This window comes from Diaporthe amygdali, assembly GCF_026229845.1.
Source record: "Diaporthe amygdali strain CAA958 chromosome Unknown NODE_54_length_279735_cov_64_132730, whole genome shotgun sequence".
Classification (NCBI taxonomy): Eukaryota; Fungi; Ascomycota; class Sordariomycetes; order Diaporthales; family Diaporthaceae; genus Diaporthe; species Diaporthe amygdali.
Window position 1 is genome coordinate 32,202 of NW_026517074.1, and position 14,273 is coordinate 46,474.

The window sequence follows — 14,273 nt, forward strand, 5'->3', positions numbered from 1 at the left end:
TCTGGATCGCGGCATTTCCTCAAAATATTCATCTTCAACATCGTCTGGCACCGGAGCCCTTCTATCAGCATATGATCTCTGTTCTCGATCTCTTGGGGCAGCCCGGTGAACTCTTTCACCCTGATCGGAGGGTGGTGCTAGGTGACCTGGAGGTGCATTTGACCGAAAATGCGTCGCACGATGTGGTGATGATCGAGGAAACCTAGCATCAGAGTATCGATCACGCCCTTGCAGGGATCGATACTCATCATCTGATTCCACATAATCGTCTCTGCGCAGATTTTTGGTCTTCGCGTAGTCAGAATCTGACCCACGTGTTCTGTAAAGGTAGCTGTCGAAGCGCTGGATGGAGCGCGCCACGATCTCGAACTGCGAGCTATCGAGCTTTCCGAGCTTCTTTTCTTGCCCGGATGAGATTGAAGAGGCCACAGTGACTCCTGGGTCCTTGAATCCGGAGTGTGTGTCATCGATACCTGGCTCATCATCGTAGTCGACTTCTTCGTCGTCGTAATCATCGTCGTAATGGGACTCCGGTACGCTAATTTGGTTCAAGTTGACCAGAGAGTAAGCGATTTGAAAGCTGTTTCTGATCTGCCTGCCGTTCCACTACAAAGAAAGTTAGTGATCCATAGCATTATCCTATCATTTAGCATAATGAACCCACTCTTCTGCTTGGATTGTTCCTCGCATTTTCCCAGTGTCGCGTGGCGAAGTTGAGGATGCTGTCTTCGTCAATCTCGGTGGGAGGTAATCTCGGCTGGCTATCATCTCCTTTCCCGCGAATAACTGCCTTAGACTTCTCAATCTCCTTTATTCGCCGAATGTTGAGTTTGAATATCTCGAGAGCTTGCTTTTTCCTCAGAGCAGGATAGTAGAGTGAAAGGTGGATCCTGGACCGGAAGGCCTCGTCGACAATGCCCACGCGGTTTGTCGTCAAAAACAAGACTCCGTCGTAATAGTCAAGCACGCGAAGGAAAACTGTGCACACAATCAGAACTGAAACTGTAGAACTTTGAAGAGATCAGAAACCTACCGGACACGAGAGAGTTTCGCACTAAATCTCCGATGTCCCGCTTCGCAAGGAACAAATCAGCTTCATCCAGAAGCAAGACACAGTTCCACAGAGCAGCAAGGCGAAACGTTTCTCGGAGTGCTGTCTCAACATCTTTCGATGTGGATCCCAGATCTCCAGATGTCAGCGCAAACAGTGGCTTGCGATTTTCCAACGCAACTGCCTCAGCAGTAGTTGTCTTCCCTACTCCTGGCACGCCATGCAGCAAGATTATAAGACCGGAGCCCTTGCCCCGAATGAAGTCTTGGTCAAGAATCGCATCTTTATTCTGTCGGCGGATGTCCTGTTTCTCGAAATGACGCCCCACAAGTGACTTCAGGATTCTCTTGTGCTCAACTTCGATCTTGAGGTCCCTAAAGGGGCTTTTCGGTGCTGTGATAAAACTGATGGAGTCGATGTTCGCAACGAAGAATCTGCGTGCTCGCAAAGAATATGCAATTAGGCGCTGAGGGAAGAGAAACAGATGTTCGGGGTCTATATCAGCAGTCAGTGAGAAATGAAGCGCTCCAATATGATAGCATGGATGTCTGTTGCGTCTCGAAACACCTACCAAAGTCAGAGACCACCTGCTCTTCTCCAAAAGCTCTCAACACTTTGTCTTCCTTGTTTATGTGAGAACTCTGTAAAACACAAAAGGGTTCTCTGACGAGATACCATTCTTCACAGAAACCTTTTTTCTTTGAACGTGTTGTGTCGGACCACCACTGAGTCATCATGTCCAACTCGTCAAGTGACACAGGTGGACTAACAGACGCTGCACTGAACCCTAACCTTTCAAGCTCAGCCGGAATATCGAACTTGGGTTTGACAAAGCCAGAGTCAGACTGAAAGCCCTCTTTGAAATCAATCATGATCTCGCCCTCAATATGTTCTGCTCCATCCCTCTTCTGCTTCTTGCCCAAGTTTCCAGCATACGTCTCATGGATCAACGGCCACCCATCGTAGGACAAGTGCTTTTCCAGGACATAAGAAAGAAAATTTTTGGCACGGGCTGTGAGGTCGGTGAAGGTCTGGGCAGCGTCGGCGTAGAACCGAAGCGGGTACAGAGTTAAGCTTCGTATGTCTCTCTCCCCTTCGTAATTGGAAATGAATGTTTCGCAAGGCATTGGCCCGTAATTATCGCCATCGAAATCAACGTGGTAACTGCTCAGTCTGAAGCTTTGGTTCAATAACGCCGTACCAATATGTTCGTATTCCTTGTCCTGGCGCCCCTTGTGAGATGGAAAAGCTTCGAAATGGGCATAGCAAAGCTTCCAGTAATTCTGGTGGACAGCCAGTCCCCCGCTTCTGGCAGCGTCGAAGTCGGCTTTGCGGGCCTTGGTCTTGAAATCTCCGGCTCTGAGGGGCTCGTACAAGATATCACCTGGACGATAAAACATGGGCAAGTCAGAGAATCGTACCTTGTGCTTGGAAGATCCTCTGGCCTCAACCCACATGGGGACGATGTATTTTTCCACGAAGTCGGTGTACAGTTTCATATGCTCCACGGCCGTCAAAATATTTTTCGCCTCGGAGTTGAAGTCGAGAAGGCCATAAATAATGTCCTCTATGTCCAGGTCAGAAGGCATGCTTAGCTTCTGCACAGGATCCTCGGTCTCGATAGAGTGAACTCCTTCCAATCGTTCCAATGGGCCACTGTAAATTGTCACGCCTCCGCTTTGACTCTCTTGCTCGTTGAAAAGACGCTCCAATATCTTTAGAGCCTGTTTTGCATACGGCAATGAATAGTAAAAGGTCTGAAAGGGCCGCAAAAAAGTTGACGACACACCATTCCAATCGTCTGCGCCCGTCAGCCTAGCCAAAACATATAGAATTACTTCAGACTGAATCTTGATTAGATGGATGAATTTTGCATCGTTTTCCACTTGATGCTTCCCCCGCGATGCGGAATGCTTCTTGTGCTGCATATGTCGTTTTCCACGTTCGCGCGAAATCTCCATCCTCAACTGGTCCGGGTCACCCTCCAGAACCTCTATGACGTCGAGTCCCTCCTCGAAAGAAAAGCGATTCCTGAATGCCTCATAGTCGCTCCATTTGACATTGACTTTTTTGGGCTGCTCTTTGAGCCAGGTAAATAGATCCTCATCCTCAGGGCTCGACTTTGAACTCATGGCGTCTTCGGCGGCATTTCCGTCTTGTTGAAGAGAAGTCGATTCGCTTGATACATCGTGAGAACCTCGCGCGGAACCATGCTTAACAGCATCATTGCCATTCGCGCCGTCAATGGTCTCCATTGACGACGACACTGAGTGCGTGCGATGGTTTTCGACGCGGTCAATTCCGCTTTGCCTTTCGGGATTGCCTCCTTCGCAGGTGGAGTCGAAATCCGCAACATCTGGACGCTCAGGGATCACGACAGTATCAGGCTCCTTGCAGCTCATGATGAGCTCGGACATTTGTGGTTATGTTGCGGTAAGATTAGAAGGGAAGCTTGCCCAACATTGTGAGTGGGCATGAGGGATCGCCTCAAATCTGGATCAACTCAACTTGTCCCGTTCAATATACCGACGCCCCCTGGCAGCCTACGCATGCAATTATGTAGCTAATTGTTGTCAACAAGCGCGGGAGTACCGACGCAGCATGGCCAATAGATTTGCATTATGGATGCGCCCGTCAGCTGACAGGAAGCTACCGAGCAATAATAATATGCAGAGCTGCAGCTGACCAATCGACTGCACAGTATCTCCGACACTGTGTAGCGCAAAGCTATGGGGCAGCGACAATGCCCGTATCGGATTTTAGGAAGAAAACTTATCATACACCCCAGGGGTTTGGTGATAAAGGTTGTCTGCCTGGCTTGCCCGCCCCTCTTTGCCGGGGCCGGATCATCTGTTTCTGACCTCCTGATGGGGGAACGCGAGCGCGGGACACCAGGCAGATGCACCGGTATGTTGAGCGACGACAGTGTCGAGCTACGCATCCTATCTGAGGACAGAGTGAGCCACACCTCGAATGTAACTTCGTCTTCTCCCACCATCAACGTCGGCTGCCGCAACCACAGCCAACGCCATTCAAGATGGCACTGAATTGGATCAATCCTGGCACAGACGAGAGAGCTGTCACGGCCGAATTCCTACAGTCTGACGAGGCTCGGCAGCTTCGTCCAGGGCTCAGCGAACCACCGCTATTCGATGCGGACAGGGGACAGTTTGTTTCTAATGGACCAAAGGCACGAAAGTGAGACTCCTCCCTAAAAAGTCATTCAACGTTTTAAAAACTGATAACCCTGGCCTTCAAGAAAAGTGCATGTATCACTAGCTGCCTTGGAAACAACTTTGCCTGAAGTTCTTGGTTCCCAAACACCGTGTTTAAAGACATGCAAGGGATGGGATGACCTTACAGAAAGTCTGCTCGCGGCGGAAAAGGATTATGAGGATCAGGGCAAAGACAGATGGCATCGAATTTGGTACGGGATGGCCGATAAAACTGAATTAGTGACGCCATGGATCGAAATTATTCCAAATGAGTATGGTCTGGCAATCGTAAAAGCAGGTGTCGCCGTGATTCTGAAGGTGTGCAGCTTGGCTCCCATTCTCGTTGACGCGTTGCGATGGCTGACGAGGCTAAATCAGCTAGCGAAGAAATCCCTGGAAAAGCGAAAGAAGGTCTTGCAGGCTTTCGAAGAGATCCAAAAAGCCATGATGTCGGCTAATCCGCTCAAAGGCAGCTTTCGATCGCATCCTGGTGTGGCTGTCGCTTTGGATGACTTACATAAGGCAATCGTTGACTCAGTGAATGATATGCTTGTTCTCACTGCGAAGGAAGAGCATTCCTGTAAGGACCCCCCCCCCTTTGGAAAGAACAAAAGGAGAAAGCTCCCGGACCACGAAGAAAAGGATCACAGATCTCATAATACTTACTGATTTACTATTCTAGGGCGTGATTTGAAGAAAAGCTTCATCCGAAGAACAAAATACCATGATATTGACTTAGTCTTTCAACTCCTGTCCGAGAAGACACAGGGTTTGAAAGACGCCATAGAAAACGCACATTATCAATCTATAGAGAGTACAGAAATGAGGACCAAATCTATAGAAGTTGGAACGGCTAGTGTGATTCGTGGGGTCAGTCACCTCGACGGAAAGGTTGATTTGCAGACGGAAGAGATTCACCGCATCAGCGTCGCCACACAAGAACAAAATGCTCTGCTCATGGGGCACGGCGAGAAGTTGGACGGTCTTAAGATCTTATTTGAAGCCTTGCAGAACGAGAAAGAGGTAATCGCCGACGCCCACTTAACAAGCGCTAGGGAGGGCACACCATCGGACTTGGGTAGTTGGTTCATGAACAAGATTACTGATGTTCTGGTTGCACACAAGAGTATGTTTACTTATCCCACAGACGATCTCCTCTGCCTTGATCCTTGCTAAAAGAAAAAATGGGGATCTCAGAGGACAGTGAACTTCAGAAATATATCAGCCGCGAAGCGCATGCTATCTCCGGACACAGGCGCCGCGCAGTCATCAACGAATTGCAGTTCTGTGAAGCCATTGCGGATGCTCCCTTTCACGAGGATGAAAGACCAGATATTGAGGGCTTTGCCATCCAGCCAGACAACGACTGGGGCACTGTTACCAGATACAGTGGGGACTTTGACTCCAGGACACAAAGCCAGGTGCAGTCAATATTCCAGCAAGGGAGATTTTTGGGCTGGATGAGGAGCAAGTACCCGGATCTTGTGCTTATACTTGCTGACCTTCCAGCCTCGGGCACAGAAGGTATTTCGCCCGTGTCTGTCTTTTGCGCCACACTCGTTTCAAGCCTGACCAATATTCGACGTGAGGATTTGGTCCTACACTTCTTTTGTGGCCTTCATGTCGACTCCTGTGACCCGAATCCAGGACCGAGGGGACTTGTTCGATCCCTCATCATGCAGCTTTTCGCCTATCTTTCACGCACAGGCTGCGCTAATCTGGATTTTATCTGTGATCGAGGCTATGTAAGAGATATTGAAGACCAGATTTTGGAAACCCTTTGTCACACCCTACAGGAGCTTCTATTCCAATGCGAGCCCGGTACACATGTCTATTGCATCATAGACTCACTTACTCTGTTCGAGAGAGATGTGTGGTTTCGGGACCTCAAAAAGGTGGCGAAGTTTCTGCAGGAATTTGTCGAGAATGAAGAAATGCCTGCTGTATTAAAGGTGATGCTGACGAGTTCGGCGCTGTGCACCCCGGAGCTGAAGGATCTGTTTACAGCGGGTCATGGACACCGGGAGAGTGTTCTTTACTTGTCAGAAGACAAGTCTTTTGTGGATGGTGACTTCGGGGAGGACGAGATGGAGCACCACCTCGCGCAGATGTCTCTCGCACCACGGCCCGGCGGAAAGCCGGACGCGGGTCGCAGCTACAGACAGTGTTACAAGGACTATTACTGAGAATGCAAAGCAGACGACTTGAGTTTAGAAGTCAAATTAACAATGCCCGAGATTTCGCTCATATTTTGGCCAGCGTGATCATTGTTTGCTCCCTGATTGCTACAGTTCCACTTGTTGTTCAGGGTCAACGCATGGAAGACCACTAAGCTGAAATCCTGCGCTGTCTTGGCCGGCAAGACCCAAAGCCCGCGTCGTTGAATAGACCAAAGGTATACTGCTGCCCGTAGATACTTGCAGAGGTTCTGCCTATGTGTATTACCCTTCTCCATAACTGTTTCTCATCCAAGTGGGAGTGAAAGCAACTCATTGCAGTTTTGGGAACTCGTTTGCATGTGTAAGTGATACCATTTTTTCTCAGCTCTATCATTTCCAACATGAATGACAAGGAGTTCGACGCCAGCTCGTTCGTGACATTCGGAGAAGATGAACTCAACGATTGCATGAATGCCACACAAGGGGGAACTACAGGCAAGAAAGAACCGCTCACGGGCTTCATGGTATGGTCATTAACATTGCCAGACCCAAAACAAAAGATGAAGATTGTTAGAACAGACTTTATCTCCTTTTGCTTGTGTGGCTTGTTTTTCTTCCTGCCAAGCTGAGTGGCTGGTTATTGTCTCAGTGCCGTTGACTGCCCTAGGAATCTAGGGAGACAAGGAGCAAACTCACATCTTTGGCAGCACTTTCCCTCTCAGCCCCAATTCTCCGAAACAAAAATCTCATAGATGCCGACACTTCTACTCACTTTTGACAGTTCGCCCTTCTCATCTCCATTCTCTTCTCTGCCTCAAGCCTTGCGATCATTGAGACGGCAGCTATAGAGCATTCAATATTGTACATATGTCAAGGCCATGACAAGCTTGCCTCGTCTGACGACATGCCCACGCGTTCCGATCAGAGCTTTTCTTCATTCTCGCAATTGATAGACAAGATGGGGCCGAACAAAAGTCTAGTATTTCCCTACTTCAACAGATTTGCCCCAGAAATCAGAACCATGATTTGGGAGGAGCATTTCTTAGAGTCGATTGGTGGCCGACCTCAAGTACAACCTATGTGGAATGGTACAACACCCAGGTTGTACAAATGCATGTTTCCAGAGTGCGCAGAGAAGTCTCACTCATATCTTGAGTTCTTGGAACGACATTCAAAAGAATGCCAGTAAGCATCCAGCCCATCTACCTTTTCAATCTTTGCGAAGTTCGATTGAGTATGTTTGAATTGACACCAATTCACGAGCAGTTCGCTCCATCCGGAAATCTGAGTATGTCCAGTATGCTCCCCCGCGAAGCAATTTCGTCGACGAGACACTTTCCTCGATCACGTGCAGGAACACACAAGCAAAATCGGACTTTCTCAAGCGACCTAAGCTCGGGAAGCTTCGCCATTGGTTGGAGCACTAATGGCTCCTTCGGACAGTGGAAAGCAGAACACAAAAGGGGGCAGGAATACTCCTGCCCAGCATTCCCAGACAAATGGATCAACCGAGAGGCTGCGGACGCTGCAAACCGCGTTCGCCAGCGGCTGAGACCAGAAATCGTCAACTTTCATCGATCCAGCTTTCACGGCGATGTCCAAACTCCAGTGAATTGGGGCCGAGACCTCATATTCTTCAACGCCGACGTCTGTCACCCTTTGCTCAGAAGGCTGGAGAAGGCTGAATGGGTCCAGAAGGTAGAAATTCTCGCCATAAATATCACACCCCAAAGCGGAAACGAGAAAGCCGCGGATGTCATCGTGAAACTTGTGAACTACCTGCCAAAAACGCGCGAGATGCTCCTCGTCGTCACCAATGATGAAGCGGAAAATGGGGAAGACTATTTGCTTGACTCTGATGATGGGGAAGAAGTTGAGGATGAAGGCAGAATCGGAATGAATGATACACAGGCATGTCGCGGTTGGTGCTATGAGTTCATGGTCAGGTGTCTCATGGAAGTGTTAACGCGACGCAGATGTGGATCTATCGCCCTTCTACGAGACGATTTTATGCAGGACATCCGACCTAGTTCCTGCCCATTAGCTGCACCTCCAATGAAGTGGGACGATGAGATGGGAGATTATGTGTACTACACGAGGGAAGATGTTGCTGCAGCAATAGAGCACCTCGAGACGCACTGGCTAGATCGTCTTTCGGGATTTCTTCTCAGCCCTGAGAGGAACATTAAGATTCAATGGGTACTCTGATGTGAAGATTTTGATGTTCAGGGTTGTATGTACAATGGGGAATGCTTTTCTTTCTCATCCATCTACGCAAGCTGTTCAAAAACGTCTTTGCAATTTCCACATTCTCATTGCTTGCATCAAATCCTTGTTCAAGACCTGTGTTGCACGAGGAACCTTTTATCATTTCTTCGGCTGTTCTTCTTTTTCCAAGACACGCGCCGGATACAGAGATTCGTTATCGAAATCCTCGTCCTGAGGCTCAGACAAACGTTTCAATGTGACTCTTACTGGCGGCGTGTCTGCATTGACAATCTCAAAGACCATGGATGTCGGACTCTCAACTGGTATTTCCTCGTCAGCCGGGTCCTTGAATGGATTCTGGTGAAGTGGCGAGGTCCTCAAAGTGTATTGCCTTTGCAGCCCGGGCCCCTCCTCTCCTGGTGAGCTCGATCGTGGTATCTGTTTCGACTCTCCCGTCTCCTCGCCTTCTTCTGCTTGAGCTGGAAGATCCTCTCGTCTAGAGTAGGAATCTGTACCGGGCCTTGGGGGTCGCGTTGATAGTCTGTCGATACTCTTCCGCCCTTGTCTTGTAGGCGGCTCCCGTAGAATTGTTTGCCGGTGTGTGGACGACGGCGGTGAAAAGGAGCCACGCATGCTGCCTTCTTTTGAAATGGCGCGGAAACTGCTCGCTTCGACCGGGACGGGCACGCTCATTCTGAAGACGGTCTGTTGTATCGCTGGTTTAGGACTCAGAGGCTCCAGGTTGGAGTCCAATGAGACTTCTGTTGCGGCCAATGAGAATCTTGCATGATCTGGTTCCACGAATGGTGAGCCTTTCGATATGTGGGTGGTCACTCCGTGCTTGAGAGGTGGAGCGGGAAAGTGGTCGAGAGTTTGATCCAATCCCTTCTCATCAGCAACACTTTGTGCGTGCCTGCTCCGATACTGTTTCCTGAGACAATACCTCCAAAAAAGGGCGAACACTACAATGAAGGCGACTACTCCACCAGATACTCCACCCACAAGAGCGGCTGGAAACTCCGTTGTTCTGTCTGAGATGGCTCCCTGCGAGGTCCCTGCCGAGATTAGGGGTTGCGCTGTCACCGTCTCTGTCGCCGGCGATAGTGCCGTAGTTCCGGGACTGACCGTCACTGACGTAAATCCTGAGCTAACGAATATGCTCGGAATGATAGGATTGCTGATGAGGCTGAAAGCAGTCGGTGTCCTGGTTGGAAGTACTTCTATGAAAGAGCCTCGTGATGAAGTGCTCGTCAATGCGGCGAGAGGTGTTGACGACGTCGATTGAGTAGGTGTGCTTGTGCTAGGCTCCTGTGGTGGAGGTGACAGCAGGTCAGGTGGGGGAGGCGGCGCGATGACATCGGTCACAGTACTTGTCCGAGATGCGGAAGACACTGTTGCGGTCTCAGCTGGTGAAGAAGCTGTGATGACTGCCGGGGCAAGCTGAGGCGGAGGTGGAGGTGGAAGCGGGGCCGGTGCTTGAGTTGTTGTCTCTGGTGCCGAGGTGACGACTTCTGCTGGGGGCGGTGTTGCCTGGGGAGTATCATTGTTGGAGGTGGTCGGAGGGGCACTGGTGTTCTCGCCGTCACCCAAAAAACCGTTCACGACGCTTTTGAAGCCATTGACTCCCTGACAAATAGGTCCATTGTGAGTCTCACAGAAATGAAGTGGGTCTGCCATGTTCGTTGGTAATCAGTTGTTGGCTTCCTTTGTGCTGGGAGTAATTTGTATTAGACCGGTCGCCAGGACCGATAATTATAGTGACATATTAGATTCGTCAGAGCCTCGTATATAAATGACCTTCGCCAGACAAAGCATCTCACGCTGGACGGCTAGGCGCCTGAGCTTGGGAATGTAAAGACATATGTGGCTCAGTGAAGCAACTTCGAATTGGGGTGCTTGAGTTGAGGACAGTCGCGTTTATGATCGAAACCTGAACGCGGTGACATGCAAGCGACGCTACCCCCTTTCCGGTTTTATCTTGCGACCCAGAGCAAAAGCATGTGTGTTGATTCCATTGGCGTTGATCTCGCAAGGTTCTGCCCCGATTTCATTGCACGCATTTAGCCACACCATCAGCCTGGAGTACAAAACCATTACAAAATGCCGGCTTGAAAGACGGCCCTGTCTTTGTGTGGGGCAAGCTAAGATCGACCGATATTAATTAGGCCATGTACGGTGGTGTGCAGAGTGGTGGAAGGTGTTTCCTGCAAGATCTATGTCGTTGCGACTTACCTCGGACGACTTTGGTCTGTGTTTCCTGTCATCAAGTGTCAGAACTGACGTGCGGACAGACCTTTGCCGCAGCTGTCATTCCTGCGTTGATCATCCGACACAACAGACAAAATCCGACCCATTTCATTGACGGGATGAGGAGCTACCGCGAGTTCGAACTCTATCCTGACCAGTCGCGTCCAATGGACACAGACGTCCCAGAATGCGACTGTGCGGTAGCTCCCGTTGCAGTCAGGGGACCGTGGAAGTTTGGTGAGCCCGTGTCCCTGCAAACGAGAGCCCTAAGACTTTGCAGGGATTGGGGTTGAATGATGCGATACGGCTTGCTGAAGATCACGCACAGCTAGACCAATTGGTGGGTGGTTTCGTGTTACAGAGCCTTGAAGGATCTACAACCGACACACAAGCTCTCACTCCTGGACGGTGGTTGCAATTTAGATTACAAGGAAGCATAGCTCACCACAAAACAGGCAAATCTCGCATAGCGTAGCCTTACCTGGTATCTCAACCGAAGCTTTTGCGTGCGCCATCAGTCATGAAATCCACTACCTCGGTAGTGCGATGATTACCTACTTCAGAGACGCTGAAAATGATGATTCAATGTTCTCTTTTGTTGATTAATCAAATCCACGGCAGTGAAGCAAGTGCATTGTCACGGAAGATTGTCTCGGAAGGAAAGACTTTACGCCTGTCTGATCATTGAATTATGTCTGATCTGAGGAAACATTCCTTAGCTTATCAACCAAGCTCATGACGCAACGGATGCTCAATGCATTTCATCTGAAGGATCGTTTCCGAACTGTAGCGGGACGGCCCTGTGGTCCATACTGATAGGACATCTGCGCAGTAAGGAATCCAAAACAGTTCGATCACCCATCAAGAAACTCCTGTAGCTTACAATGATCACCCAACGACCTGAGACCCCGTCAGTGGTATAGAAGGACGACTCTTTACTTCTGTGACCTCCTCGGTCATGTGCGAATGTATTACTAGTTTACTGAGATACGAGCCTTGAGTAACTGTTCATATCATAGGTTCAGGGTAAAGGACAAACTCTTGTGTTATACTCCTGAAGATGACGCGTGAGACCCACTGCCTCGAAGTCAAGGAACTCAAAGACAAGGAATTGGCTACCATAGGTCCAGCGAGCGTGACAGAAACTGCTACGCACAAAGCTTACGCCCGATATATCTGGAAGCCCATCAGAAGGCACACACATCCATCACTGAGTGATACCGGGTAATTGGACACCCATCGAACAATACGGGGATCTATGCTGGACATTGTCCGCTCAACTGTCCATCCTACCTGGTAGATATCCGGCCCTAGGAGTCATCCGATGAGAGTCATTCATGGGAGAAGCTTGTCAATCTCTTTATTTTGGCCATTGTTATTTCGATCAGAGCATTTGCAAGCTCCGCCGTTTGCACCGAGTTTCAACAAGGTAGCCAATCGCTGCTGTAGTTCAAGGACGGCATCTCCAAAATCGATGATGAGTCTGTCGGAGCTGCGGCTGAGATTCGTCTTATATCCTTCATGTTTTTAATGATCTGGTGACGTGTATAAGACACGCAGATTTCTATGCAACGGCGATCCTGACAGATCTTATACCCTTGCCCCCACGTCTTGATGCTCGCCTGGCTTCAGCTCGTGCAAGCTCGGCAAGGATCACGTTTAGCCTTTCTCTAGAGAGAATGGATTGCGCACGTATAGTGAACGCGATATTGCCAATCAGTGAGCTGGTGAATACGGAATCACGTTGCTTTTCCAGCACGGCATTGACAGTCTAATCGGCTTTCAGACCTCGCATCTTGCCCATGTCGTTTTGTACAAGCCAGCCAGCTGGCATCTCCCGTGGGGCTTCGTGTTGATGGTCAACTTTCGTTTCTGAATAGCCTCTGTCCTCAGGAACTGATGCTAGCGGGCATGCAGTCTGACTAGCTAGTCTTCTCCCCGTCGAACTCCGTCATGCTGCGTCCACAGATATAGGCTTTCCTCGCCACCATGCTTGGATGCTGATGCGAGGTCTGAACAAGTCGACATATTACATGTCCCCTATTTTATCGGATGTTCACACAGCCGGTTCGTCTTTATCAAGTATGCCTTGATGGCATGTCCCTTTGGCCTATAGAATGGTATTAGCTGTTTGCAAAATAGTGGCGTTATGGCGCGACTTTTGTCCTTGTACGAAGTCGCAAACAGATTCCTCTGTCTCTAAATTCACTCTCATCATCGGTCTTAGAGACTCTGGCAGCCAAAGGGCTGTGCAAATCATGTATCGGTTAGTTTCGTGAGTAAAAGTCAACATGCAGCAGTAATACACATGCCGAGCTCGACTTTCAGCGATGAAGAAGACTTGCAGACTAAGCATTAAGCTAACCTTGAGCCGTCCAAGGTGTTTTTGACACCGTTTGATCCGCAGCTCAAGCCAAGGCCATCTTATTCTGCGCCCCAACTTGGTAACTTTCTTGCTAAAGATCGCCAAGCGCACCTTGGCCACGCTCAAGTCGTCTGCGGCTGAGGCCTGCGGACCCGCGTCTCCAGCCTCTTCTTCGCCAGCCTGCATGCTGGCCTTCTCAATGAGCACGATAATCTGGACATAGATCTTTTGGCATTGTAAAGCGCACGCTCCGATCTCTTCGACAGCCGTGTTGTTGAAGGCCGTGGCGCGATGGTGTTCCTCGCTAGAGGCCTTGTCCTGGTCAATGAAGTCCTGAAGGCGCTCCAGAGTCGACGCTGTGGCGTTGACCTCTGCTATGATGAGCGTGATGGTCTCCTCCGCCTCGATTATGGTGTCGATAAAGGCTTGTAGGCTTTTTGCTAGGCCTAACTCAAATGAGACGATGCCGACAATGGAAGCAGTTGCCCCTACGGTCTCCATCGTTCGACCGAAAGCCGGCACTGCGTCGCTAGCTCAATACACATGAGGCAAGAAACTTGGAACGAACAGAAAATGCGGGGTTGCGAGATTTCTCCCTTTCGAGAGAAGTGAGGCTGAGATTATTCAGCCTATTGCATAGCCGGTGCATGGTGATCAAGATGGCTGCAGTGATACCTGCACCATTCCCATCCGGACTGCCTGCATAGTTACACGAAGAAAACGCAACTCATTGTCTGGTATCTCCTTATCCAGCGGGATATGGTCATGGAATTATGTAGCAATTGACCGAACTCTTCTGTTCGATAAGATGTGATGCGACTTTCTCAATGCCATACCAAGACATCGTGTATGGAATGACGAGCCGCTATGCCAGTCATTGAACGAAAACACACGTATCAAGAACGGAAATGCCTCTGGGTGATTATATTTCCTATCCCCGAAAGAACAGAACCAAGAGAGCGAGGCGCCAATTTCACTAGGGACGGCCACCGTACCATTCGGGACGATCAGCCGGAACGCTGTCCAGT

General features: G+C 49.6%; 5 protein-coding genes across 5 annotated transcripts; 2 read left to right on the forward strand and 3 right to left on the reverse strand.

The window, feature by feature from the left end:
* Positions 1 to 137: 137 nt before the first annotated feature.
* On the reverse strand, positions 138 to 3,468 carry J7T55_001275 (uncharacterized protein; the record flags this gene model as incomplete). The annotated part of the gene is made up of 7 exons (XM_053135330.1): positions 138 to 271; positions 315 to 606; positions 665 to 978; positions 1,034 to 1,546; positions 1,623 to 1,692; positions 1,758 to 1,776; positions 1,844 to 3,468. The coding sequence occupies 7 exons, from the start codon at positions 3,466 to 3,468 to the stop codon at positions 138 to 140; spliced, it is 2,967 nt and encodes a 988-aa protein (XP_052986914.1).
* Positions 3,469 to 4,088: 620 nt separating this feature from the next.
* J7T55_001276 (uncharacterized protein) lies at positions 4,089 to 6,452 on the forward strand (the record flags this gene model as incomplete). The annotated part of the gene is made up of 6 exons (XM_053135331.1): positions 4,089 to 4,249; positions 4,419 to 4,584; positions 4,645 to 4,846; positions 5,006 to 5,392; positions 5,464 to 6,011; positions 6,063 to 6,452. 6 exons carry the CDS (start codon positions 4,089 to 4,091, stop codon positions 6,450 to 6,452), a joined length of 1,854 nt encoding a protein of 617 aa, XP_052986915.1.
* Positions 6,453 to 6,826: 374 nt separating this feature from the next.
* Positions 6,827 to 8,633, forward strand: J7T55_001277 (uncharacterized protein; the record flags this gene model as incomplete). Its single annotated transcript, XM_053135332.1, has 4 exons — positions 6,827 to 6,949; positions 7,207 to 7,494; positions 7,692 to 7,713; positions 7,780 to 8,633. 4 exons carry the CDS (start codon positions 6,827 to 6,829, stop codon positions 8,631 to 8,633), a joined length of 1,287 nt encoding a protein of 428 aa, XP_052986916.1.
* Positions 8,634 to 8,792: 159 nt separating this feature from the next.
* Positions 8,793 to 10,310, reverse strand: J7T55_001278 (uncharacterized protein; the record flags this gene model as incomplete). The annotated part of the gene is made up of 1 exon (XM_053135333.1): positions 8,793 to 10,310. One exon carries the CDS (start codon positions 10,308 to 10,310, stop codon positions 8,793 to 8,795), a length of 1,518 nt encoding a protein of 505 aa, XP_052986917.1.
* Positions 10,311 to 13,103: 2,793 nt separating this feature from the next.
* J7T55_001279 (uncharacterized protein) lies at positions 13,104 to 13,746 on the reverse strand (the record flags this gene model as incomplete). Its single annotated transcript, XM_053135334.1, has 2 exons — positions 13,104 to 13,127; positions 13,357 to 13,746. The coding sequence occupies 2 exons, from the start codon at positions 13,744 to 13,746 to the stop codon at positions 13,104 to 13,106; spliced, it is 414 nt and encodes a 137-aa protein (XP_052986918.1).
* Between the last annotated feature and the right edge of the window lie 527 nt (positions 13,747 to 14,273).